Source organism: Polyodon spathula, chromosome 21 (assembly GCF_017654505.1).
Source record: "Polyodon spathula isolate WHYD16114869_AA chromosome 21, ASM1765450v1, whole genome shotgun sequence".
NCBI lineage: Eukaryota > Metazoa > Chordata > Actinopteri > Acipenseriformes > Polyodontidae > Polyodon > Polyodon spathula.
This window is the reverse complement of record NC_054554.1, coordinates 21,998,301-22,025,196: the sequence shown is the minus strand read 5'-3', so window position 1 is coordinate 22,025,196 and position 26,896 is coordinate 21,998,301. Positions and strand designations below refer to the sequence as shown.

Here is a 26,896-nt window from a genome sequence, read left to right as displayed (position 1 = left end):
TATACACTACTACTACTAATTGATCAGAATCACCATTACCAAAATATTAATTTGAATCAAAAGTCCACAACTATGTTTTCCCTAGCTGCGGTCCGATGTGGGCCCAGAAACATATTGCTCCAATGCCCCTGTTGTCTGGTCTGTGATTTGTTGTAATGCTGTGCTGTTTATTCCTCTATGTTCCCTGAAAGCTCATTCAAAGGAAGCTGCAATAACACCCTGCTGGGAGTGGCTTCCTGGGGTGCTTTGTTAGAGTGCTAAGCCCCTGATTGTTGCTTGTAGATCTAAGTATCACAACTAAACCACTAGGCCCGAGCCCACACAATACAACTCAATGACTGTGTCCCCCCCTCCAAGAGCTGGAGACTGCAGATAAACAAAATGATTTTTATTTTTTTTGTACAACCCAGGTTCCTGAAGCTATTGAAATGTTTTTTTTTTTGTTTTGTTTTTTTTTGAGGGAAATGCGTAAGGCTAATTGTCACAGCACTACTAATTTTGCCTTAATTTTTTTTAAAAACAATCATATAACTTTAAGGCCAGGCTTCTTTGGCTTGGGGCCTAGTGTTAATCACAATTACAACTCCTGGGTTCAGGCCAAAGAAACACAAACATGTGTTTTCTTCAGCTTAAGACAACCGTGCCTCTTCAGATTTATGCCACCTTTAAGGGTAACTTGGTGTGGGAAAAACCCTCCCTTTTTTTATGTGTTTGAGTTGTTTAGATTTATTTTTTATTTCATTTTCTGTTTCAGTCTTCACATTCTGGTGACATTTTAAAACTTTTAAAGTTTAAAGTATACCTCAATAGAGCTCTCAGAATCATGTCTAAACTCTCAGCACATCATGAACACTGGAATGCAACCAGTTGCACCGCAGCTTACTTGATGTAAGAAACATTTAGAAATTATTCTGAGAGTTCTGCTGAAGCCATAGGGGTGCTTTAAACTTGCCATTCTTTAAAAAGGATGTCATGAGTAAAACAGAGAAGTGAATCTAGACAACATTGCGAGCCCGGTGATATTGAACACCATCACTGTATCGAATGTAATCTCAGATGTAAAGTGTGATAGTGTTGTGTAATGCACTTGTGTGAGGCACTGCCGTTACAGATATCATTCAGCCCTGCATGTGAAACAAGGTTATAGGTAATGAGCTCTACAAAACAGCAGGAGATTGTCCTTTTGTACATTGGTAAAGAAGCAGGCTTGGGATCAGGAAGGGCCTTAGTTCACACCTAGCCTCTACCTATTTCGTGACCTTGGTAATATCCAATTCTGTATGTAGTTTTAATATTATTTCACCACAGCTGTAAACCTATGACAGCTAAAAGATACCTCTTTACTAGACTAAGCACAGTCAGTTAAAATATGTCCTTGTAACACCACAAGTCTTCAAACTATTACTGCATTATAATCTCACAAAGTGGTCACACGAAAAAAAGTGAAACACAGATCTGTATTTAATTCACTATGACATCACCCCCCCTTCACAGCATTTGAAATAGAACCATTACAACACAATGATTTCGTGCTCCATTAACCGTCATCCTGGCACTCAAAACCATTTTTAATCCAATAAAAAAATCAAAAAAACAAAATGTGTGAAATAACTTTAAGGGGTAATTTTTCCAGTGTAAAGAAAATTGAAAACCGGACCTACTGGCTTTGACGCACACAGACGTGCACAAAAAAGATTGTTATATCTGTAATACGGTGATTGTATTTCTAATTCACCCTTGTTTAATGGTTTAACTATGAGGGTGTATCTACATTTTTACACATGTATATTTATCAACAGGTAACTCCCTAGGACACAGGAAACTACAGCAACAACTGATACGCCCAAACATTCATTATTAATTACAAAAAAGCAATAGTCTGTTGAATTGACTAAAATGATATCAATCTAAATATCACTGGCATTTAAAAGATAGGGCTTTCCCTGGTGTTATACATACATTTAAAAGATAGGGCTTTCCCTAGTGTTATATATACATTTAAAAGCTAACAATGCACACACTGAGATGTTGAATTGTCTTTTCTTGGGAATTAAAAAACTAAATACAATGTATTGGTTCTTTGCCTCCACTTTGTTTTAATTTCAATGGTTTCTAGCTCCAATTGGGTTAAGGGACCTACAGCACAGGAAGCGAGTTGATACTAGGAAGAAACAATTTCTTTTAAATAAAAAAAGCAGCAGCAAAGCATCTAAAAACACAAAAAGGTGATCTTTTAATGCTAAGTAGAGGTAAGAAAATTGATTTTAAAACCTGTTTCAGCACTTCTTCAACAAGTGGCTCAGTAAGTCACATCTGGTGGAAAATATCAATGCAATTACTCAAAGGTAAAAACGAAACCACTGTTGAGATCATTAAAATGGACCCCATTATCTTTGCTGTCAATTTGTGCGCACTGGATCTCCAGGCATGAGTTTGGGCAAGCTGCCACAGAACAGTGGCTTCCTCTCCATGAGAAACACCCAGGCAGGAACCACCTTGCTCCACCCATTTCCAGTCTGCTCTGTTTATCCACAGGGACTGAGCCTCATCACTGGGGTTACCAAGGGGCCAAAAACGGGAAAGCTACTGTAGCAGGATAACAAGCCCTATTCAAAACACTGGGCTTAGGGAGCTCATAAAGAACTGACTTGCATGGAAACGGAGACAGACACCGCTGGATTATCAAAAATAAAAATATTCTCTCGAAGTGAACTTCTCTTAAATCCGATATCAGGCAAAGAAAAAATCACGCGTATACTTGTTTTCAATTATTCTGTTTGTTTAAGACTGTGGCCTTGCATTGGTTCTGACTCTCAGAACTACACTTGTTTATTTATTTATGTATTTATTTATTTATTTATTTGTCAAATTTAAATAATAAGCAGATGGGAATTTGAGCAGTTAAGGTCCTGCTAATTCTGATTTGGTGCAATACATTGTGCTTTCCCGATAGCAATCTGATCATAAGGTTATTATAAAAAAAATAGTAAAAATAAATACATACACCCACCCCTCGTTATATCGCCCCTTGCTATACTGCGGCTTTGGATATATCGCGGTTCTGGACTTGGCTACCCATTTTTACTGTCTAGCTTTGTATGCCTTAGCTGCAATTAAAAACAAAGCATTAATATCGTACTGTTATCATATACACACGTATTGTACAATAACACAAAGAAAATTAAATATCTACTTCCTAAAGCAGTTTTTATTTTAGCCAATGAGGTGTTCACTTGTGGCAGCAATGCACTAGCAACAGCCACAAGGCAGTGACGTCAGCTCCCTAGCAACAAGCCTCCTATGTTGTTGTTGGGAATGGATTCTTTAAATGTATTTGTTTTGCGCATTTGAGAAAGGAGAGGAAGACTTGTGAAATTAGTTGGAGACTGGAGTTGATGAGAAGCAATTACCCTCCGCTGTACGAATTAAAATGGTGTGCTGCTTTTTATACAAAAAATGAGAAAAAGCAGGTTGTGTAGAGGATTTATACTGGACCCTGATGCCCCCGATAAAACAAGGGCGTGGTTGTATAGTATTTATTTGTTAGCCTATTTGTTTCTCTATGGGTCTCTTGCTATATCGTGGCCCTTAATATATAGTGGATTTATACTGGACCCGGAAACCTACGATATAACGAGTGAGTGGTGTATACACCATTGAACATATACTTCATTAAGGATCTGGATCCAGAACCACTGCTTATTGCTAACCCCAGTGTAACAATACGTACAACACGCTAACATTTCTCAGGTAAAATGGTTCAGGGGAAGGCCTTACTTTGGTGAGGTAGTAGACGGACTGCTGGAATGTAAACATGATGACCTCCTCAAGGACTGTCATGGCTTCTTCACTCGCCGACCTGGTGGCAGACACCTGGGAGTCTGAAAAAGAACCACACGCGCGCACACACACACACACACACACACACACACACACACACTAAATAGTAATGTTGAATTTCACGCTGTTGAATGTAGACCTGCACTTTCTCAAAACATTGTCCCATCTTGTGACTGTTAGTTATATCTCTTATGGACAATCTACAATTTCCTAATGTTTAATGTAACCTGATATGCTATAATGTGGGGATCTATTTACTAAAATATTCCTAAAAGCGCAAAGTAATTTTTATTGTTAAGTTTTCCTACAATTTTTTCTACTCATAGCCAACCTTATTTATTCAGTCTATATTTGAAGGGAATTCCAAGCAGATAGATTTTCAGCAGGGAGTCAATCATAATGACAATGGTATGGTTGAAACTCAATACGATACACTTGATTAATGGGGTATGTTTATGATGTGTTGTGCCTCTTATTGGCCAAAAGATACTCAGCAGTCTATATTAGATTTAAAACCATGTCTCTACACTCATCTCTTCCTTTAATCTAGTGCCTGTTATGGAAAATATCCATTACCTACTCTGTGTTATCCATGTCACCCGTTTTGAATAACTTACCTGCTATCTCTCCACCTTCCTCATCCCAGAGCAGCAGCTTGGGCACTTCCTGCTGAATGAAGTGCAGGAGTTCAATGGAGTTTGACATCCAGAAAGCCAGAGGCTGCAGCCCAGGGATTAGCTCCTTGATACTCAGCAGGCTCAGCTCGTCAGGGTCCTGCTTTACACTGCCCTTAGGACAACGCAACAAAACATGTAGCATATAATGCAATCAAGTAGCCATATAATGCAATCAAATCCAATACACTATATATATATATATATATATATATATATATATATATATATATATATATATATATATATATATATATACACACACACACACACACACACACACATAAATTAACAACAACATATATATATATATAAAAATTAATATATGGTGCTGTGCAATACAAGCCAATATCCAATCCTCGAGAGGTCAGGGTGGCTTTGATAAGTAAAAATCAGCTTGTATCTTACATAGCCCCCTATACTATATTTTGTAATATATATTATATCTGAAAATAATATTCATACAGTGCACACTGCAGCCTATTTTAATGTGAAGTCATGTACACCTGAAATAAATATAGTAAATATGCAACAAAGAATTGTATTTGGGTTAAAAGTGTACATTTGGACATGGTAACTTTAAGTAGCCATATTTAGTCCTTTCAGTATTTTAAGAATTCTTGGAAAATGTGAGGAGAATATTTCCACCACAAAACTCAAGTAAAGTAGGTAAAGGCCTTTATTTTCTGCCTAGAAACCTTGTCCTGTCAATTTAAGTGGCATGTTCTGGGGCAACCAGCGAATAAGCTTTCAGCTATGTTTCCGAAGGTGGGATTGTAATCAAGATTACAAAGGGCCCAAGCAAAATAATCACCCGTATTCAAAACATCATTATGATTTTTTCCATGCTAGTAAATGAACAGTGGTAAATTAAAAAAAAAAAAAAACCTTTTTCTGTTGTAGCAAAAATGTGTCTGCTTCTAATTTGTTTTCTAACTCTTTGTTAAGACCACAGATAATCAAATAAAGGGCATTTTATATGGCAGGGCATTTAACAATTTAAATGAATCCGGTGTGGCTGTTGAACATTTCACAGACATGGGTATGTGGGAGCAGTGCAAGGTCTAATTAATTTAAAACAAAGCTGCGTATTGAGAAAATGTTCTCACGTTTCTGGCTGTATCCTGGCAAGTTCCTTTGTCTTTTCCTGAGGAGGAGAGAAAAAAAAATCAAATAAAAAATATGGATACAAAAATTTGAAAGTGTAGATTTTATGAATCAGTAGCTACATGTATTACAAAGAGGATATTGATTGAACTAGTGGGCAAACCTGTTGCTTATCCAAAACTCAATCCTAAAACCCCTAAGTACAATACATTGCTGCTGTTAGGGCTCCAATAAATCTGCTACTACATAGAGATACAGAAAAATGTCAGCAAATGCTGTATCATTTATATTTATTCCACAGCTACCTTACATATTTACAGTAAGAATACTTTAATACTGTGACTATTGCAAGACATAAATTTGTTTTTTTGAAGAGTAATTATAAACACATAGTTTAAGTGCTTGGGAAAATGAGAACTTCTAACCCTCACTAAAACAGTTGAAGAGTTAACTGCAAACTTGTTTTGAGTAATTAAAATAGATTTAAAAAAAAAAAAAAAAAAAAAAAAAACAGACCTTAAAACAAAAAGTTTCTCAAAGGGTCAATAAGGTAAGGTTAAAAAACTGAAAATACTGTACCGGTACCTATAATAATTATTACTGTCCTATAATATTCAACTGTATAGGGTCTAAGGCAGCAACATGATCAGGCACGCTTCTGGGTTATGTTTACTGCATGAATTTTAATGAGGGACATATATACTAATAAGACAAAAGGGACCAGCGTATACTTACCCACATAACTGTTTGGACCTGACTGGCTATCTTGAGCAAAAGCCTTCGGAAATCAGACAGTTCGAAAGAGCTGGCTGAGTGCTGGATACAAAGACACAGCAGGAAAGCTGGGCTCAGCTTTGGCTCATCACCTTTGGGGTCTGTCATTTTAATAACTTTTCTCAGCAGCTGGTCCTCGTGTATGGAATCATACGTCAGCGAGAGATCTGTCTCGTTGGAATCTTTTAACCGGAGGACCAATTTTTGATGAGAAGGTTTCGTTTTCCTGGCTGCTTCACCCAGCAGCGACGAACCGCACATTTTACAGGTGCCTGTCCCACCCAGGTGAGTCATCGGGGATGTCAACCATGATGGTCTTTGGCCTGCAGAGGGGGCTGTTGGGTCTTTGTACATGAACAAGTAAAAGTCACCAAGCCCAAGGAGATCCCCCGTTTGGAGTTGTGTTTCTTCCTTGACTTGGATTCCATTGTGGGTCACGTGAGCACCATGGAGCGGTTTCACTAGAGTCAATGTCTTCTTGGTGGCCTGGCAGTGGGAGCTGGACTCCAGCCGTCTGACGCTGCAGTGGCGGGGCAGGATGTCCGGTGCGGAGAGTAGGGTGTCCACTTTGAGACGCTCCTCGTCCTCCCCTGTGGAATGCTCGCTGCAGCGTCCGAAAACATGTGTCATCTCACTCATAAGATAAATAACGAAATCCTGAAAGATACAAATTTAGGATAAGGGTTGTTTTTCCAATATTACAACAGCAAGAGAACATTCAAAGAGGAGATAAAATGTTTAAGAGATACAAATGGCAAAATTGTAGAGGAAGAAAAAAAAATAGCAAATATGTTAAATGATTACTTTTCACAAGTTTTTACAAAGGAAGATACTGACAACATGCCCCACATGTCATACAGTTCCTATCCAGTTTTAAATAACTTTAGCATAACTGAGGCAGAAGTGTTAAAGGGACTAGGAGCTCTTAAAATAAACAAATCCCCTGGGCCGGATGAGATCCTCCCAGTAGTACTCAAAGAAATGAAAGAAGTAATTTACAAACCGCTAACCAAGATCATGCAGCAGTCTCTTGACACAGGGGTGGTACCGACAGACTGGAAAATTGCAAACGTAATACCGATCCACAAAAAGGGAAACAAAACTGAACCAGGTAACTACAGACCAGTAAGCCTGACTTCTATTATATGCAAACTTATGGAAACTATAATAAGAGCCAAAATGGAAAATTACCTATATGGTAACAGGGTACTGGGAGACAGTCAACATGGTTTTAGGAAAGGGAGATCGTGCCTAACTAACTTGCTTGATTTTTTTGAGGATGCAACATCGATAATGGATAATTGCAAAGCATATGACATGGTTTATTTAGATTTCCAGAAAGCTTTTGACAAAGTCGCGCACAAAAGATTAATTCTCAAACTGAACGCAGTTGGGATTCAAGGAAACACATGTACATGGATTAGGGAGTGGTTAACATGTAGAAAACAGAAAGTACTGATTAGAGGAAAAACCTCAGAATGGAGTGTGGTAACCAGCGGTGTACCACAGGGATCAGTATTAGGTCCTCTGCTATTCCTAATCTACATTAATGATTTAGATTCTGGTATAGTAAGCAAACTTGTTAAATTTGCAGACGACACAAAAGTAGGAGGAGTGGCAAACACTGTTGCAGCAGCAAAGGTCATTCAAAATGATCTAGACAAGATTCAGAACTGGGCAGACACATGGCAAATGACATTTAATAGAGAAAAGTGTAAGGTACTGCACGCAGGAAATAAAAATGTATATTATAAATATCATATGGGAGATATTGAAATTGGAGAAGGAATCTATGAAAAAGACCTAGGAGTTTTTGTTGACTCAGAAATGTCTTCATCTAGGCAATGTGGGGAAGCTATAAAAAAGGCTAACAAGATACTCGGATACATTGTGAAAAGTGTTGAATTTAAATCAAGGGAAGTAATGTTAAAACTGTACAATGCACTTGTAAGACCTCATCTTGAATATTGTGTGCAGTTCTGGTCACCTCGCTATAAAAAAGATATTGCTGCTCTAGAAAGAGTGCAAAGAAGAGCGACCAGAATTATTCCGGGCTTAAAAGGCATGTCAAATGCAGACAGGCTAATAGAATTGAACATGTTCAATCTTGAACAAAGAAGATTACGTGGCGACCTAATTCAAGCATTCAAAATTCTAAAAGGTATTGACAGTGTCGACGCAAGGGACTTTTTCAGCCTGAAAAAAGAAACAAGGACCAGGGGTCACAAATGGAGTTTAGAAAAAGGGGCATTCAGAACAGAAAATAGGAGACACTTTTTTACACAGAGAATTGTGAGGGTCTGGAATCAACTCCCCAGTAATGTTGTTGAAGCTGACACCCTGGGATCCTTCAAGAAGCTGCTTGATGAGATTTTGGGATCAATAAGCTACTAACAACCAAACGAGCAAGATGGGCCGAATGGCCTCCTCTCGTTTGTAAACTTTCTTATGTTCTTATGTTCTTATGTTGTAAAGAATAGAGGCTGTGACCTTTCTGCTGCTTATTGTTGTTGAACTTGAAGCATAACTAGGCCAAAAAACAGCACTGTTTTATTTTGTCGTTGTTACCTCAGCTTTTATACATTCTGATGTTCTTAGAACTTACTCTACATGTAATGGCAAGCCAAGTTACTCTGTTTCTTGGGTTTCAATATCCTCTTCAGCCAATTAGATGTTTGCATAGCATACTGATGCCAATATAATAAAAAAGGGACAGATTTACTAGGCTTTTGCTCCACTTTTCTTCTAAGTAAAACTGTTGATTTTCCAAGTTAGAAGGTTAAAGTCATTATAAACTTCCTGAACTGCAATAGTTTTGAAACATCAACAGCATCTAGCAGTACATTGAAACTATGGAATGACATACTACAGGGACTGTTTCACATGCAAATGTAGACATAAATTTGATATCAAAAATGTCATTTTTTCAGTCCATTCTTTTTAAGCTAGTTAAGCTTGGGATACCACTGACATTATGTAAATACAGAGAAACTCCACAGTTACGAACGCATATGGAATGGTCGATGTTCGTAAGACTGAAATGGCTGTAACTTGTATTGTTTTCAATGATTTCATGTATGTGTATTGCATCATTAAAAGCGCTACATCTTTAAATAAGGGATAATAATAAGAACACAATGGGGAGCTGTGCAATGGGGAGCTGTGCAGTCTTTTACAGCTAGTGCCTCTGGTTTCAAGTGGTGTGTCCTGTTTGCAAGTGTGGTGTTCATCACTGTGAGGACCTACTGAATGAATGTACTGTATACAGCACTTATCATGATTATTATAGCCTCTCTCAAAATGTGGAATTTAAAAGATTCACCAGATTTTACTGAACTGATATCACTTTCCCGTTGCGCTGACACAATCATACTAAACTGAGTTTATATGCCCGTAGGTTCTCAACTGTGATTCGGTTAAATCACCTGTTTTTCCTTTGTTTACATTTGTGTTTTACTTTCCAGAGCTAAAAGAGCTTATATACCGCATTCATAACCCTGCTATTGCTGCAGGTAGTAACAGGACAGTGACTGTTTAGTTCACAAAGTTTAGACATGTTTAAGAAGGGATCCTTTAGCTAAAACGATGCAATGCAAACAAACTGGTGAAGACCAGTACACAGGCTACTCTATGGAAGGATGCAGTAAACATTCATCCTGAAATCCTAATTTGAATCAAAACGGACATGTTTGTGACATGTTGTATTTAACAAATAAATCCTTTCCATGTTATTTCTTTTGTCAAAAGAAAAATAAATAATGTTTTAAAAAAAGAGAAGCATACAATTAATATTAACATTATTCAAGTACTTGTTAGTGTCAACACAAACTTGTTCTGAAGTCACCCAGTGCTTGAATAACCGATACAACAAAGGGCTAATGTGTAACAATCAAAAACATTAAAAAAAAAAAAAGGTAAAATATTTTAAATTGTGTACTGATAGACGGACTGCGTAATTTCAGGATTACACTTTTCAAATTATGATGGATGACAGTAACTGTACAATAAAACTACTGTTCTGATAATGGGGTCTCCCTCCACTCTGGGACAGATATGAGGGAGGCAGTCACTGAACCTACAATGTCATGTGACACTGGCCACCAGATACTGCCTTGGTGGCATCACATCATGTTCCTATTCTCTATCCCGGAACAGGAAAGCAGGAAGCTGTGATCTGATAACGCAGCAATCTGAAAGCTAACAATATAAGAAAAATCTGTCATTCAACAGCTAAGTAAATGTGGTCATTACAGTCGGAATTACAAGTCTCAGCTACAGTGTGGGCAATTTTACTCAAACCATGAAATAAGCTTTGACGATATCCCACGACATGGTAGACTTACAGTACATGTATCATCGCCGAAAGAAATCTGAGATTTTTATTTGGAAATTCCTCCGACAGTTAGGATTTCATACCATTGCTGTGGTTCAAGTGGTGTGACAGAAAAACATGGCAGGTCTGAGAGAAAAGAAAAAACGTTCCATGTTGTTTTACTTCCATCTCTAGTGTGCACTAAATTACCGACTTGGTTACCTATTTTCTTGAAATAATTCAGTACTGGGAAGGGCTGTAGTGATGCTTTGCTAATTAACAATATTTAGGTCCCAACGCTGTGGAATATTGATACAGTTGTGTTATTATTAGGAATAACTTCTTTGCAAGTCGTTCACATTTATATATATATATATTATATATATATATTATATATATATATATATATTATATATATATACACACATACATATATATATATATATAATATATCAAAATATAATATAGTCTAGGTGGAAGCCATGTTAATTACAATACACACAGGGTGCTCAATAACACTGCATAAAAACGTGAATGTCTCCCCTGAGGCTTTTAGACCTTAGTCTAATAAAGACCCATCTCTGGATTTCAAGTCAAAATAGAATTCTAAGTTCTAATGTGGCAGTCTAGGTGGAAGCCATGTTAATTACAATACACACAGGGTGCTCAATAACACTGCATAAAAACGTGAATGTCTCCCCTGAACATGACTAAATTGTGAACAAATGAAATTTGTGTTTTTTTGGTACTATTTTTAGTGCCTGTATGACACACTTTTACATAGCATTTATTTAGATGATTTATTTAGGATTAATCCAGAAATTAAGATAGTCTAGACTGTCCCAAAATATGGCTGGTAAATGAAAGACTTTTGATGTTAATTTAACCAACGCTGAGTGGAAAATGCAGTGCAGTACACCCAAGGATGACAAATACATCTTAACAGATTATTGAATCTTATGAAATGCCTCATTTTAAACAGTGAATTTTGACTGAATGTGTACACTTTTATTAATATCTAAAGTATATGATTTGCTTTAGTATGTAAACTTAAATGTAATATTCTATTTTGCTGAGTTCTGTCATTTATGTATATATTATAAAAAAGTTGTGATTAGCTTTATTCATTCTTGAGCTTTATTTTAAGAGATTAGCTCAAGGCTTTGAAAACCGGTTCCTTAGTCTGTATTTCACATCATACGGCTGTAACAGGAAAAGCTGGTTTGAAGCACGTCATGCCTGTTTCAAGGAGCAGCATTACTGTTTTACATCACAGTGACTTAAGTCATTATCTTTCAACATTAGGTTGCCATGTTTTGCTTTTGTTTTGTTTTTATCTGGGTCTATATAACAATATGTCAAAATATTTATTCTGCTCTATGCACAGGGCAATGTGCCCTGTTGACAAAGCTTTAACCTTTATAAAAGTGCACCACTAACACAAACAGTCTAGAACAGTTTCAAACTGGGTTTAATTCATTAAAAAAAAAAAAAAAAAAAAAAACATCTCATTGATTTAAGCTTTGTGAATACCTCATAGTTTACTTTGGTCAGACTCGGGAGAGAAACATATTGTGTGCATAAAAACTATTTTTTAGGATGGAAGGCTGACTATTTAAGTTTTTGTGTGCAGCATCCCCGACAGCATCATTTAAGGGGAACGTCAAATCAACTGAATGATATGTAAACATGATGTACAAATTTAAAAAAAAAATGAGGCAGTGAAAGGGTTAATTTCCACTGGACACCATTGGTAATATGGTCAGTTAATGTTCATTGTACAACACTTGTAATGGAACTTTATTGGGAGAATCATAGAACACAGCTGGATACCAACTATAAAGACCCTATGTCAAAGCATGTGGGCTGCATCATTGATATGGCCAGAAGCGGCAGTGGTGTATGCTTAGCTATTAGAGCAATTTGCTTACTGAGGGTGCAGAACAATATAGTCAGATTCAAAAACAGAAAACTGAACACCTTGCTCCCCAGTTTTGTTGCTAATACTCCATTTTCACAGACAGGAATTGAGAAAGCTCTGCTTCTGAATCAATACACTGATTTCCTGCAGCTGGTCCAATTAGGACACATCCCCCCAGAAATTAACTGCATAAGTAAGTATTCTGAGCTTCTATTCTCTGTAAAAACAGAAATGGGTACTTCACTCCTGTTGGGATTGGAAATGAATGTGAATAATGCAGTCTATGTCTAGCTTATACAGTATAGGTTATACAATACATGTATAGGGCTTCTCTTTTTCTGGTTTTATTAATTGTATTTTTCAGTGCTTATTTTCAGCTATTTTCGTTTTATGTAAATCTGTTTTTTTCAGGGCTTACTCTTTTGATATACTGTATGAAATTAGTGTTTTCGGTTATTTTCCAAAATGCTTGAATGTTTTATTGTGTCAAAATATGAACAGTAACTCGACGGTACTTGCACACTTAAGTTGGACCTTCTTTCCTTTGCTGTCTTCCACAACGAAATCCCTATGGTCACGGGCACATTCTTCTGGGGTTTATGCGTGTGGGCATGTTTGTACATTTCCCAGCAATTCTATTTTAAATCCTCAGTATCTTAACTGTAATACAGCTTTAAATCCCGCTAACATGCCTCCATCCTGATTGCAATCTTGTTTTAAATCTCGCAATCGGAGTCTCCAATAGAAATGTAGGAATGTGCTGTCACTCAGTAGTTTGGGCGGGTTTAAAGTAATCAGAATGAATCAGTGCTAGATACTAGTCAGGAAGGTGGGACATTGCCCATCAGCACAGGGAAATGTATTTATTATAATTTTTGTAGTAGGTTTTATTTATTTTTTTAATGGGAAAAGGGTAAAGTCAACGTGAACTGATTAACAATCTCCAGTTTTTCCGGTGTTTATTGGCTATCCACCGATTACATTTTTTTGGTATCGGGGGTGTTTTATAAGAAGCCCAAAGTATGTATTATGGTTTGTATAGCATCTAACTGTTGCATAGCGTCCTAGGCCTTGATAAGCTAACAATGCAGATAGAAAGATATCCTCTGTTCACAGTGACATTGCACTGATAGTATACAAAGTTTCATAAAATTCAGGAATCAGGCCCCAGTACTGTGAAAAGGAACGTTATCATGACCTTGGTGTTAGCTGTGTGCCAAGAAGTGCCCATATCAAGTTTCAGCACATTTGGATGTACCTTTGTCAAGATAAAAGAAAGAAAGAGAAGTACAGAAACGATGCCGCCACTATTTTTGAGTTTATTTTGAATTCAACTTCGTACAACTGAAAAAAAATAAATGCTTAATCTCAAAACCTGAAATAGTGACATACATTTATTCTAGCTCCCAATGTTAGTTCACATCACTGAGAAGCATTATTGTCCTCTACATAGGGACAGGGATTGTCGTCTTGAAGAGAAATGAAGGGACTGGCTTGTGGAACAGCTGGGGGAATCTCAATGTGTTGTATGAGGCTTTGTTTGTCACTCTGGGTGCACAAGAGGCTGTTTAGATTCAATGGTGCTTTGCAGGCCAACACATTCAATACAATTTCCCAATCTCGACAGTATAATGACCCCATAATGACCTCAATTAGGCCGGGGACAGACAACAGACTCCAATCAGAGTGACAGTACTCTGGGTATAATTATATGAGCACACTAACTTATTTAACATCTTTTAACATTTCCCCAGCATCTTAAAGTGTATGATTAATCCTCTTACCTGTCTGTAACTGTATCCCTGCAGCAGCAGAAAGTAAGGGAATTCGAAAGGGGGATGAATGGAATACTGTGTGGTGTTATCATCGTTGCTCTCCGTCTCCTCCTTCTCAAGTCTCAGACACTGGCCCTCTTTGTCTACATCAGACTCCAGGCCTTCCAACAGCAGGCTTTTCCCATTCTTCCGAGGGTCCTTGGACTTCACAGATAAGTTGACTTCACTCAGGCTCCTCCACAGTGAGATATTGCTGTTGAGATCCTCCTCAATAAAGACTGAGGCTCCCCGGGAGCGAATCTTCTGTAGTTTGCGGGCCTGGGCATTAATGCCTGAGAAATAAACAAAAAGAAAGAAATCATTGCTTAGTGAATATAAACAATTTGTTATAATTAAGGCATAATGGCACTGGTTTGGTGTATTACAAGATAATAATGGAACTCCAGAGTCAATCTGACAGGGGTAGTTCCATTATTACTGAGGAACACGCCACAGCAAAGTCATTATCACTATTATATTGCAACATTTTAAACTTATGTGTTTCTTTACCTCTGTTTGTCTGAAATAATCATTGCAGTCCGCTGAAAGACTTTTTGAGAGCAGGATATGAGCGTCCCTGTGAAGCGTTTCGTCAGTAAGCGATGGTTTTAGAACAGGTGCAATTAAGTAGTGTTATTAGCGCTTTCCATATTAACAGAACGGCTGGCCGCCATAGAAAACAATGGGAGAGCCATGTCCGGTTGGTGTATGATCTGCTAAAAGTGTAATAACTGGGTTCCCTTTCCTTCTTGAAATGTCAACCATTACGAGTTGGGAAATGGCCCTTGTGTCACATGACCTGAGCACATATTTGAAAAGCTGCCTGATAGGCCCGGTGTGACCATGTGTCTGTTGCATTCTGGAATAAGACGATACATCACACAGGAACCTTCGCCATTTGATTCCTCACTCCAACCTGAGCAGACGTGTCTTCACTTGCTCCATTTTCGTGAGACTGAAGTACCTCACTATTCCTCTCCGGAAGCCGGCTTGCCCCTTTCTTTGATGCGACGGTAGTTTTTTTTTAGACTGAATCACACAGCTGTGTATTTTTTTAGCAGCTGAGAAGCAGCGGCTACTGTTTCCAGCCTCGTCCATTTTAGATTTTGTCCTCCACAAATTGTTTTGTGTCTCGGTTTCTGGTCCGCGTTCGCGTGTTGTGCCAAACCAAGTTCTGTTTGTTTTTGGCTTTCCAAAAATAATTTGAAAAATAAATAAATAAATAATGATACTGTTCCTGTCTTCAAACCGGCTACAGTTATTTAAGTGTGGCGTGCCTCGTAGCTCTAGCTCGGCAGCTTATAGCACATTAACCCAGTGCATTTAGGGCCTTTTTTCGGTGGTACATAGCACTCCCGTACATTGGTACCCCGTGCCCTGTGCATTACCTGGTGCATAGCACTCCTGTGCATAGCACCAGTGTCTTACCCTGTGCTCGGTACAGGTGCATATATACATCTGTACAATGTTGCTCCATGATTGTGTGAGATGTGGGGCCAGCCTCCCCCAGAGGATGGCCATAATTTCATTTCATTTAAGTTAATTTCCTGATCCTCACACTCCCTCTCTGTGCTGCACACATGACTCTATACGGGTCAAGTGGGGTGTTATTATGTACAGTCTGATCTGCCTCCAAAGCAACATCCTTGGGAAAACCAAGAGTTTCACATAAATCGTGGACAGACGATGATCATACCATAGGACACATGGGGGTCTGTTTTAACAACAGTTAAAGAAACCCCAGATGGATTAAGTTAAAGAACATTGTGTGGATGATTAAAATGGAACCCATGGTCAATTGGACAAAACGTATTATAAGCTTCGTGGTCTCAGTCAGTCTCAGAGTTTCTGAATAAAGCAGTCATTCCATATATGCTCTAAATTAATGTGGTGGTCTGTAGGTACAGTAATTGACCTTGTCGATTACAATAATTACTATTACTTACATATGCTTAATTGCAGACTTTCAGCTCATTATAGCACACGTTTCACCTGCAGTATTCCACAATACATCTTCTGTCCATTCACTTTTATCTGTGCCGCTATTACTCACCTACACAGACAGACGCTGTCCTATAACCCTATAATATACATCACTTTTAATTATTTTAATACATATAATTATAACTGTGAAGGGAGTGTGTACTCTAAAAAGTGACAAGGAAGAAGTTCAAGAGCCTGGGCATATGACAGATTAATAGCATGTATTTATGTTGTAATAACGTGTTGTAATAACATGTCTGACCTTACATGGTAACTGTTGTGTAATTACAAGGTAAAGGCCATGTGAGTAACATTGTGTTACCTGGTGTAATTACATAGTAATAGCATGTCACGGGCCATCCCCATGTAATAACACTTTCAACAGTAGTTACCATGTAAGAGCATGTAACAATGATAGCTACAAGTTAATACAATGGAACCAAATGGTTCTGTATGCCGTGATCTATACTAGAATCACTGCTATTTATAGCAAACCATTGATGTCAGGTTTTCATTACAGGTGGTAATTAGCTGTCGTCAAAATGTTCCTTAAGAGTGCAACAACCAACTACAAATTTTTTCCTTATACCGATTGATCCACGTGGATAAAAGGCAGCTTCCTCGTCTCTTGTGAAAGCCACATTGGAAAAAAAACACTCAAACTCACAAGCTCTGAGATACTTAAAGCAATATAAACAAATCCCAGTGGCTTATATAAGAAAGATACCTGGATATTGCAGTACGAGGTTGAGAAAACTTTATTAAACTCCAAAGAAACCTGTATTTATGGCCACTTTAAATAAGTAACCACTTAATTCATTAGTATATAAGGATATATAGCTACACTCTTAATCTTCTATTATATTTAGTCAGTCTGAATGGTTCTAGGTACTGTTGTTCTCAAAGGCATATGCGGTTATTGTGTCCATCTGGTTCTTTACTTCAGCATGAAGTCTCTTCTGGTCCATTGCAATACCAACGTTATTGGTATGTCCAAATATGTAAATGTTCCACTGTTGTAGCATTCTACCAGTGGTTCATAATTGTAACTCTCCTTGAGGTACTATGAAAGCAATGACACATGACATGGTGTTCAAATATGGTCCAATATCCACACAGCTAAGGGTATTATTCTGCATGAGGTGAAACTAAATGTAGTTAAGTAGCCCATACCCCCAAAGAAAATTGGATGACAAGTGAATCAGGCAGAATCGTTCTTTGCTGGAAATGTAACCTATTTGCACTGGTTTAAATACATGTTAGCCAATCAGATTGCTGCCTCTTTTCTTGCCTCTTCGTAGAACAGAACAGTTGAATTTCCATTGAATATACTGAAGTACCTCATTGAAAGATCTTGACTTTTCTTTTTATTGTTGGGAGTTTGCACTTCTTACTCCCATATGAGATTAATATTTTTCCAGGGTTAAGAATGATAGTCTCACAAAAGCACATGTAAACAAAGTTCTTGCCAAGGTAATGATTGAGTGTGCCATTTTGTTATAATATCAACCCTTTTTTTGTCACAAGCTTATGAAGTAAAATAAAAGTTCATTATTATTGCTTAACTACTTCCCTGTCTTACTCAACCCCCTTAAATACAATAGCAGCAGGCCAACACAAACACAGCGCCTTACTCTGAACGCAGATGAAAAGAAAAACAATTAACAGGTTCATTTTTATTCTGTTTCCTCTGTGAGAAAGTGCTGGGGGATACTTAAAAACCCTGAACTGCCAGCATAAAAGACATTTCCAAAGCAAACAGACAGATAAGCAGGCCATCAGACACATTCAAGACACATTCAAGAGTTTTTGAGTTCCTGTGTGTTGTTCTTATCTTACATAAACTTCACAAGTTTCTGGCTGGCGTCACAAAGAGCATGAGAGTATACATATCGAACCACAGAAGAAAATGTACATCTGTGACTGGGCTTGATTAAACAAACAAACAAAAACAACATATAAGATAAAAAGACTGGTATAGGCCCTGGATGTTTTCAACCAGACAAGAGGATGTAAAAAAGTACTACTGTGATGATTTTGTGGTCATAGTCAAATGAGCAAGATCCATAGCCTTACATTACTGTTACTTAAAACATACTTCTTTAATGATATGCCTGTTTCACAGTTACTTAACCCCCCAACTCTAACCCTAACCCTAACACTATATGTGCAGTACAGTATGAAATCAAGTCTAAATCAAATTTAGAGGAGGAACACAACAGAGCAATAAACAATACGTATTAAATATGACTTAATGAACAACTTGCTATGAGTATAACATTTCTTTTGTAGATTCCTGTTGCATATAATTTTCTGTTTCAGCCATTACATAATCACAGCTTCAATAGAGCTCTCAAAAACATTTCTAATCATTGAATACATCTGCAACATTTATTCTATGAGTGTATTTCTAACTGATGCACTTCTTACTAGTGGAGGACCAATAGCAGGTGCAGCAGTTGCAACTGCACTGGGGCCCGCACAATCAGAGGGCCCCAGAGGGTTCTAAAGTTTTTATTTATTTATTTATTTGTTTTTGAACAATGATAATATTATTTGCATTTATATTTGGCTGGTATGAGGCACGTCTTCATGGAAGGTTTTGGGGTACTACTCAGCACAGTCATTTGCAGTTATATTCTGTGTGCACGATTCATCCTGTAGCTTAGACGGAAGCTGATGGGTGCTGCTGTGGGCACCAAAATAAACTACAGCAAATCAACATGCTTGCATTTCTGATTTAAAAATAATAATAATAAACTTTTCCCAAATGCCTGTACAGAATTGTGAATTCTGTAATCTTTTCTGTGATCGCAGAATTGGGGAAGCCTGTAGGGTTAGTGATTAAACCTATTTGGTTATGATTTAAAAATAGTGTAGTGTTGGATGTAAAGATGTACGTAAAATAAAATAAATTACATTAAATTACATACTGTTTCACACTTGCGAACATTCTGACAATTAAATACAGTTCAATATTGAACACTTGATTTGGTATGTTTGATGCTTGTAAATAAGGGTTAAATTTACAGGGTTTTTTTTTTTTGGGGGGGGGGTCCTGCACCGGGGACCATCTTCCACTTCTTCCGCCATTGCTTATTACACTGATTAGGGGTAGTTGCAGGGGGGCAGGTTATGGTTCCACTCTGGTGTACCAGATAATAAGACACTGAAACAACTGAGTTATACTAATTTACTAAGTGTGTAAAGAGTTTCAGCCAAGTCTGGCTGTGGTATCACAGCAGAAATGGCTCTTTACAATTTATGTAATATATTGTAAGGTGACATGCACACATATATTTGCTTTTGCATTTCAAGTTCAAAATCTGCTTTGCCCCATTAAGTTACGCTACATAAGTTATCAAGCATTGAAAAGCTCTTGGTGGGTATGAGGTCTGAGTGAGTTAGGCACAAATACCCCACCAGCCCATTCTGCATTTGGTAGTCTGTCCGAATACTAGTTGGAGTGTAGGCAGTGTACCTGCTGTGACTGTATCTTTTTCCTTTGCGGCCTTCTCCTCCATGCTGGATTTCCTCTGGATCTCAAAGCGCCGGGAGAAACCTTCCTTGGGCTTCCAGAGAGACTGTAACATGAGGGGCTTCTCATTGTCACCCACCACCCGGAAACACTCCGTCTTCCACTGGTGCTCTTCCCCAATCCGGCCAATCACGTCACACAAGACGTAGGCTCCAGCTTCGGCCTTGTCCAGAGAATACCTGGAAGAGCACGTTGAAAGAAAGGAAGTCAACACGGCGCTTATGTTTAGATTGTTTTCCTTATTCACAGCATGGCTTTTTAAACACAGTGAAAATAACTCCTCAATAAAATACTTTAAATCCTGTTATTTTTATTATTTTGCATTGCACTCTCTGATTATACATCAACAAAATTGTGAAATATTGAAAACAGTGAATTAGTGATGGGTCTTTATACAGTAAAGTATACAACACGACAGTTTATCGTAGACATGGCCTTACCATGAATTCAAGAATGATCAAATCATGAAATAACAAGGGAGCACTAATACAATTAAAGCTGTGGAGGTTTCAATGTTTAAATGGGAACTGAATATGTCAAAATCAATGTGAAAGTAAAATATAAAGATGATAACAAACACCAAATCAAGTCTGCTTCTGCACTTGACATGTGTCTGATAGTTTAAATGGTAACGGTTTAATGTTGGACTACTTAATATTTACAGGTATTAGTTATCCTAGATTGGTGCTAATAGGATTCTGTGAAACAAGCCATTAATCTATTAAACTTAGATTTACATCATTTGATAAAACATTTAACAAGCCCTGAATCAAACTCTTAGATATCCCACAAGTGTGGTTTAACTATAATTAACCAACCATGTGACGCAGCAAACTACTGAATACATTACAGACTCAGAGCACACAGCCCATTTACATGGTGTAGTGTAATCCAAGAATTTGGACAGGTTGGAATTTTCTTGAACCCTGCAAGGCAGTGTTTGGTATCCAACAATTAAATTAGGGACTTTACTCTTTTGATCATTTGCTGCACTCAAATGGTGTTCAAAGATTAATATACCAACTGTACAGCTGTATCTTTTATCGCTAAATTTTGTAAATATATTTAGGAATTTCTTTATAATCCACAAATTTTACTGATTATATCGACTTACTAAAGTGCAATTAGTTCCGTTGAAGGGGAAAAAAGAAGGTTTTACAAATATGATTTGCCACAGTTTAAGGGTATTCGTTGTTTATTCTAGTTGTTTTTTATTTGGGTGCTTAAAAAAATGCTGTGCTAGCGCAAAGAGAGCCGTAGATGTATGTATGGTACAGCTGTACAGTATTTTGTTTGACTATATTTTTGCCCGCAGAGAAATTACAGCCTGCACTTCCTCAGCGTCCCAAGACTGTACTTGAAACTAAGTTTCAAACCAATTTAATAAGACCAACGCCACAATGTACTGTATCTCAGAATATAATACTCTCAATAAATAATGCTAAATAATGCTAATACCAAATAACATCACAATTGGATAAGTAGTCTTCCAGATACTGTATATGGAAAAATGTGACATTACTGTAAGCAAGAGGTAAGAAAACTGAGGAAAAACAATTCTTGAGCCAGCTGAGACAGAATTGTGGAGATTGTGGCATTTCCACTGCTTGTGCTATACTGGTCCAGAGTCTTTCACAAGCACCAAAATCCCTTAGATAACTTATATAAGAAACACAACTCACCTCTCGAGAGCCTCTTTGACCAGCTCTTGTGCGCTGGAGTGACAGGTAGCAAGCACACTCTTATAGTTTGCACCTGTACTGATCTCATTGCCAAATATCTTGAGGATCCCAGGTGCGGAGATCTGCATTGACAGCTCCGAGGGGTCGTCAGTCAGGTGAATTCCGTCCGCCACAGTGGAGTCCTCATCGGACTGATTGTCTTTTAAGTGTGGGCTCCTGCTGAAAACTGTGGAGAGGCGATTGTGTCTTCGGATTTTGTTTTTTGCCGGCTGTCGTACTCCAGTGCTTTCGTTTGATCTTGTTGTTGTATCCGAAGAACTTGACCTAGAAGGAAAGAAATAATGCTATATTTACCAAATCCAAAAAAACAACCCAAAACATACTTTAAGCTTAAGAACACTAAGGAGCTTTGATTAACCCCACAAGGATAAGCCAAACCTAGATTTACTGGGGCATTTCACAGGTCAATCGTCTTCAGATAAATGCAATACAAGCTGGTTTCCCAGTACTAAATATTTGTACAATAAAATCCGGTTGACGCTTATCCTGCCGGGATATAGAGTGTATGTTGCAGATTATTTTACCAGATCGATCCATTACACCCAAAACATCACAGGCGGACTTAAAAAATCTTTTAGCATAATAATTTGCAGCACACATTTATGACATGCTAGACAAAAACCTTCTAGTCGTACATGTTTTCTTGCTTATTTTTTGGATGTTTCTATAAAACACTGTAAAACTTCTGATTGATCTGAAATTTTGGTTTATAATGGTTTGTAATGGAAATGAAACATGCACACAGTTTGATAACAAAAGGGTCCCCCATAACACCCTAAAAGCTCACATTGGTGGAATTTGTTGTGATTTACATACAATCTTCTTGTTTGACAGCAATTTTTAAAGCAAGTGAAAAGGCAGATTTTAAGACAGGAAAGTAATGGTTTAATGGTATGCCTAGCCATTATAAACTATTCAAAACAACCATTTTACTGCCACCTTAACTGCTGAGTTCTTTCTTGATAGCTGTTTACCATTATAATTGCTATATTCCACTAAGAAAATGTGTCTTTATATTGGCGCTTGGAGTAAAAGATTCTAGTAAATCATTTTTGCAATGCATTCATTTGTTCTTTTTTTCTGATAAAAAGCTGTCTGGGCTTTATTTTGTATTTAATTTAAACAATGTTGGCTGAAAGAACTAATTCTACACTAGAACACATGAACAATGAATGAATTATTGTCCATGCAACAATTTTAAAAGGAAATGTATATTATGGGCGTAGGAAGCTGCTGACATTCCTTTTAGACTAAACAAATATATAATGTCCATGAAAATCAAACTAGCTTGACACAAACTGTTTATTGCTTCAAATTTGATATCAGTTCTGTGCCATGTACAAAGTGGATTGCTTACAACTCACTGACAAAAATTAGATTAACCCAGAACATATTTAAATTATTTCATTAAGGTGTAGTGCCACCGTTACTTTTACTAAATAAAACATGAATTGATCAATTAATCGTCCTGGTACCTTATTTAGAGCCTCAGGTATACATTATATTACTAGTAATAGTATTAGTTTTCAGTCTATAGTTTATGCTGCTTGCTTTTTATTAATATTCTCAATGCTTAAATGACTTTGTGTATAATAATAATAATAATAATAATAATAATAATAATAATAATAATAATAATAATAATATGCACAGACATTTTTGCAGTAGTATTTGAAGGCTTTGGGAAGAGTCTGATTAAAAAAGATTTTCTTTTACTCACTAACATAGTCCCATTTAGATCTAAATTGACATCTAAATAAACACTGAAACAGTGAAACAGTGAAACACTGAAACAGTGAAACACTGAAACACCGAAACAGCGAAACAGTGAAACAGTGGGTCCAATTTACAAAACTGGGCAGATCATGTTTTTTACGACTGTTTTTGAAGAATGTTTATAAGCAGTTATTTAAAACATGTGAACTAGCAAGTATAAAATAATCCAAAAACTATTTAAAACAGCTAAAAGGGTTTCATCACCTGTAAACGTGATTTAATTACTCAAAACAATCTTAACCTTAATCTTAACAAGACCTTCCATAGAACGGTCCTTAGAGTTCTGTGACGGGGGCCTAGTATATCCACACATGTTACTACTATCTGCTCTGAACACTCAGATTGCAGTGTCTGACAGTAAAATTCTATCACAATGTTCAAAGCAAACTGCTTCTACCTTCTCAAGTTATGAAGACTGTACAACAGAGCCTTATGCTTGCCTTGTTTTATTGTAAAAGGATCGAGTTTTTTGGTAAACCTGATTTAATTAATGGTTCAGCTTTCTTAATTAATACTTCATGAAAATAGGACCAGGTATCCCAAATTAAGCTTTTAATTAAATGCTTCTAAAAATGCAATACATTAGAGTGGTCTGGAGGAGCATATTTTTATATTTAAAATTAAAATAAATAATAAAAAAAAAAAATGCAATGTAATCCTATTTTCGTGGTTGTTATTGAACAGGGATAAAGCAAAGGCTGCTGCTGGTTCAAACTGCCATCCACAATCAAATTTCCAACCACATTTTACACAAAGGTCAAAAACGGACTACAGCACACACATCACATTTGGGTAGAATTACTATGTATAAGTGCTCGCTTGGCAGGTGCTTCCGTACCCAAGACGGCAGAAATGACTGAAGTTTTGTGAGGAGAAGTCTCAAAAGTACTGACCAGAGTTCGTAACAATGAGGAATGATCAGGTATTCCTCTCATCCAATCAGTGTTGTCCTGGTTGCCCATGGTGGCCCTACACCCTATTGACAGTGTTGTGGCAAGTGTTTTTTTTTTGTATCCAACTCTTGTACTGTGTAACACCCTGCTAATGTATTAATGTTCTTTAACATACCAAGTACTGATATGACAGTGTCAATTTAATCTATGGACCAGCACATCTGTGGGCTACATTTCCATATAGAATATAGTTTAGGGTGATATATGATATAAGATGATACCCACCTACCCCACCAGAATGGACTGCAGCTCTGCTCGTGACTGTAGCACCCTCTACAATTTTCTAATATACAGTTCAGTAATAAAAAGTAGATAATCTTAATGTGACAAGTTATCTAATAATATTCTTTATATAGTGCCTTTCATAGTGGACCACTATCACAAAGCGCTTTACAAGATAAGGTGTGTAAACTATGCATCAGTTGCAGAGTCACTTACAACAACGTCTCACCCGAAAGACAGAGCACAAGTTGGTTAAGTGACTTACTCAATCACACCAGCCAGTGACTGAGCTGGGATTTGAACGGGGGACTTGCTGGTTAAGCCCGTTTCTTTACCACTGGACCACACATGTCAAACTTCTGCAGCACATCGAGGGCTACCATTATCAGTCAGTATAACTGGGACGTTAAGACATGATACAGATGTTTATTTTTACTTATGTTTTATACTTTTTGTATAACTTAAAACACGTAAAAATCACATTTTGGGTAATATTGAAACGAGGCTTCCACAAGTCAAACACTGTAGCGTTTAAATCTACAGTAAAAATAGGAACATCATCCTAACAGCGAGTAATCCAATTATATATTTACCCACCAACTCGAAGTTTCAAGTGGCTTGATGTGCGGGAGAGTACTGTCATGACAAAATATATTCAACAACGTTCCATCTTCCAAATGCCAAAGCAATAGAGGAGACTGTGATGTCCTAATTATTTACAGATTAACCCACGGCAATGTGAAAAAAGAAAACATATATTTTGCAAAAACCACGTGTCCTTAAATTTATCGAGTTATGAATAATATAAAAAAAACAAATTGCCACGTGTTTTTACAATAATGCAACTTCATGCATTAAGGATTTATTTAATGAATCGAACCCACAGTAGTAAGGCTCCAAAACAATTTCAATGCAGCACATTAATAAGCATTTGTTGTAAACAAAACACGAATAAGCATATTATTATTATTATTATTATTATTATTATTATTATTAGTAGTAGTAGTAGTAGGAGTATGCAACATGTAGTTTACTAATTTGCATTTTTTTTAAATAAATGAGGACGGTGATAAACTGTATCAAGAACGTTACGTCATAGGCTAAATATACATGGATACGACATTACAAACCACGTTGTACTAAACCCAATGTATGACTTAACCCATTACTCACTGCACAGATCCATTGCTTGGTTTTCTGCCCAGCTTCGCCAGTCTCCTCTTCGGTGAGTTAATCAATAAACCAACAGGAAAATTCAAAGCCTGTTTAGAAATTGTGTTACTCCGTTCTTCTGAAAACATTTTCTTTTGGTTTTGTCTCCTAGAGCCTGAAAAACACTCCTGTTTTTAGCATGCCGAACAAAAAAGTGCTGTCTGTCTTGTTCTTACTGCCCACAAACACAAGCTTTGCAGGTGACGCTCGAACTCCTTGCTTCTACGACTACTGCTGCTTTCTGCTTTTGTGACTGTCCTCAATAAGTGAAGACAGAGAAACAATCAGCCACTGGCTAAAGGAGAATGGTCTTTTCATACCCTGCTTAATTTTCAGTAAATGAAACCAATAAGCATTCATCAATCAAGTTGTGATGGCTGGCAGACTTTTTTTTCAAATTATTTAATGTTCAAAAAGAAACTAGTCAGCACCATCATCAAACAAATATCAAAAAGCAATTGAGTAAATAAGCTTCTTTAAAATACAAAAATACCCCACTACAAGATACAGAATATATGAAGCGGTCTAATTTCCTTCTTCGCGAAAAATGTTTTAAATAAACAACAATAATTATAATAAAGCGTATTCTAGTATATCCTTCTTAGTTTCCAAGTTGGCTCCCCTCGCTGGTCAAAAGGCTAAAAATTGTGCAAGTTCTCTAATTTAAGTTAACCTATTCGTAGACCCCAAAGCTCTGAATTCCAGTACTCGCAAGTAACAGAAAGCTCCATTCACTGCGCTGTAAGTGCTAGCTATACTGGAAAGAACTGTATTAAAAAAAAAAAAAAGTTGTATTCTATCCTCACCCTTACGTCATCGCTAACTCACTGCAGGATTTGAGAACTCCCCTTTTCACTGACAAGGGAGGAACGTGTTGAACTTGTTTGAATGTTGTGTTTGCAATCAACCATATCTGTCTGTTTAAAATTTATGAGTAGCGCGACAGCGCCATGGAAACTACTATTGAATTTCTTTATAGCTACAGTATAAACAAATATGTTGATTACTGGAACAATAAATACTGCACA

The 26,896-nt window shown here is 37.2% G+C and overlaps 1 protein-coding gene across 1 annotated transcript in view; it reads right to left on the bottom strand.

The window, feature by feature from the left end:
* LOC121296301 (ras-associating and dilute domain-containing protein-like) overlaps positions 1 to 26,640 on the bottom strand; it is a 66,022-nt gene extending 39,382 nt beyond the window's left edge. Inside the window, exons 1-8 of the mRNA XM_041221691.1 lie at positions 25,830 to 26,640; positions 21,646 to 21,969; positions 19,907 to 20,142; positions 14,413 to 14,735; positions 6,357 to 7,052; positions 5,624 to 5,661; positions 4,458 to 4,624; positions 3,778 to 3,881 (exon numbers count right to left, since the gene is read on the bottom strand). Coding sequence (XP_041077625.1) covers positions 3,778 to 3,881; positions 4,458 to 4,624; positions 5,624 to 5,661; positions 6,357 to 7,052; positions 14,413 to 14,735; positions 19,907 to 20,142; positions 21,646 to 21,969; positions 25,830 to 25,957 — 2,016 coding nt within the window. The 5' untranslated portion in view covers positions 25,958 to 26,640. The remainder of the gene's footprint in view (positions 1 to 3,777; positions 3,882 to 4,457; positions 4,625 to 5,623; positions 5,662 to 6,356; positions 7,053 to 14,412; positions 14,736 to 19,906; positions 20,143 to 21,645; positions 21,970 to 25,829) is intronic.
* Positions 26,641 to 26,896: the final 256 nt, after the last annotated feature.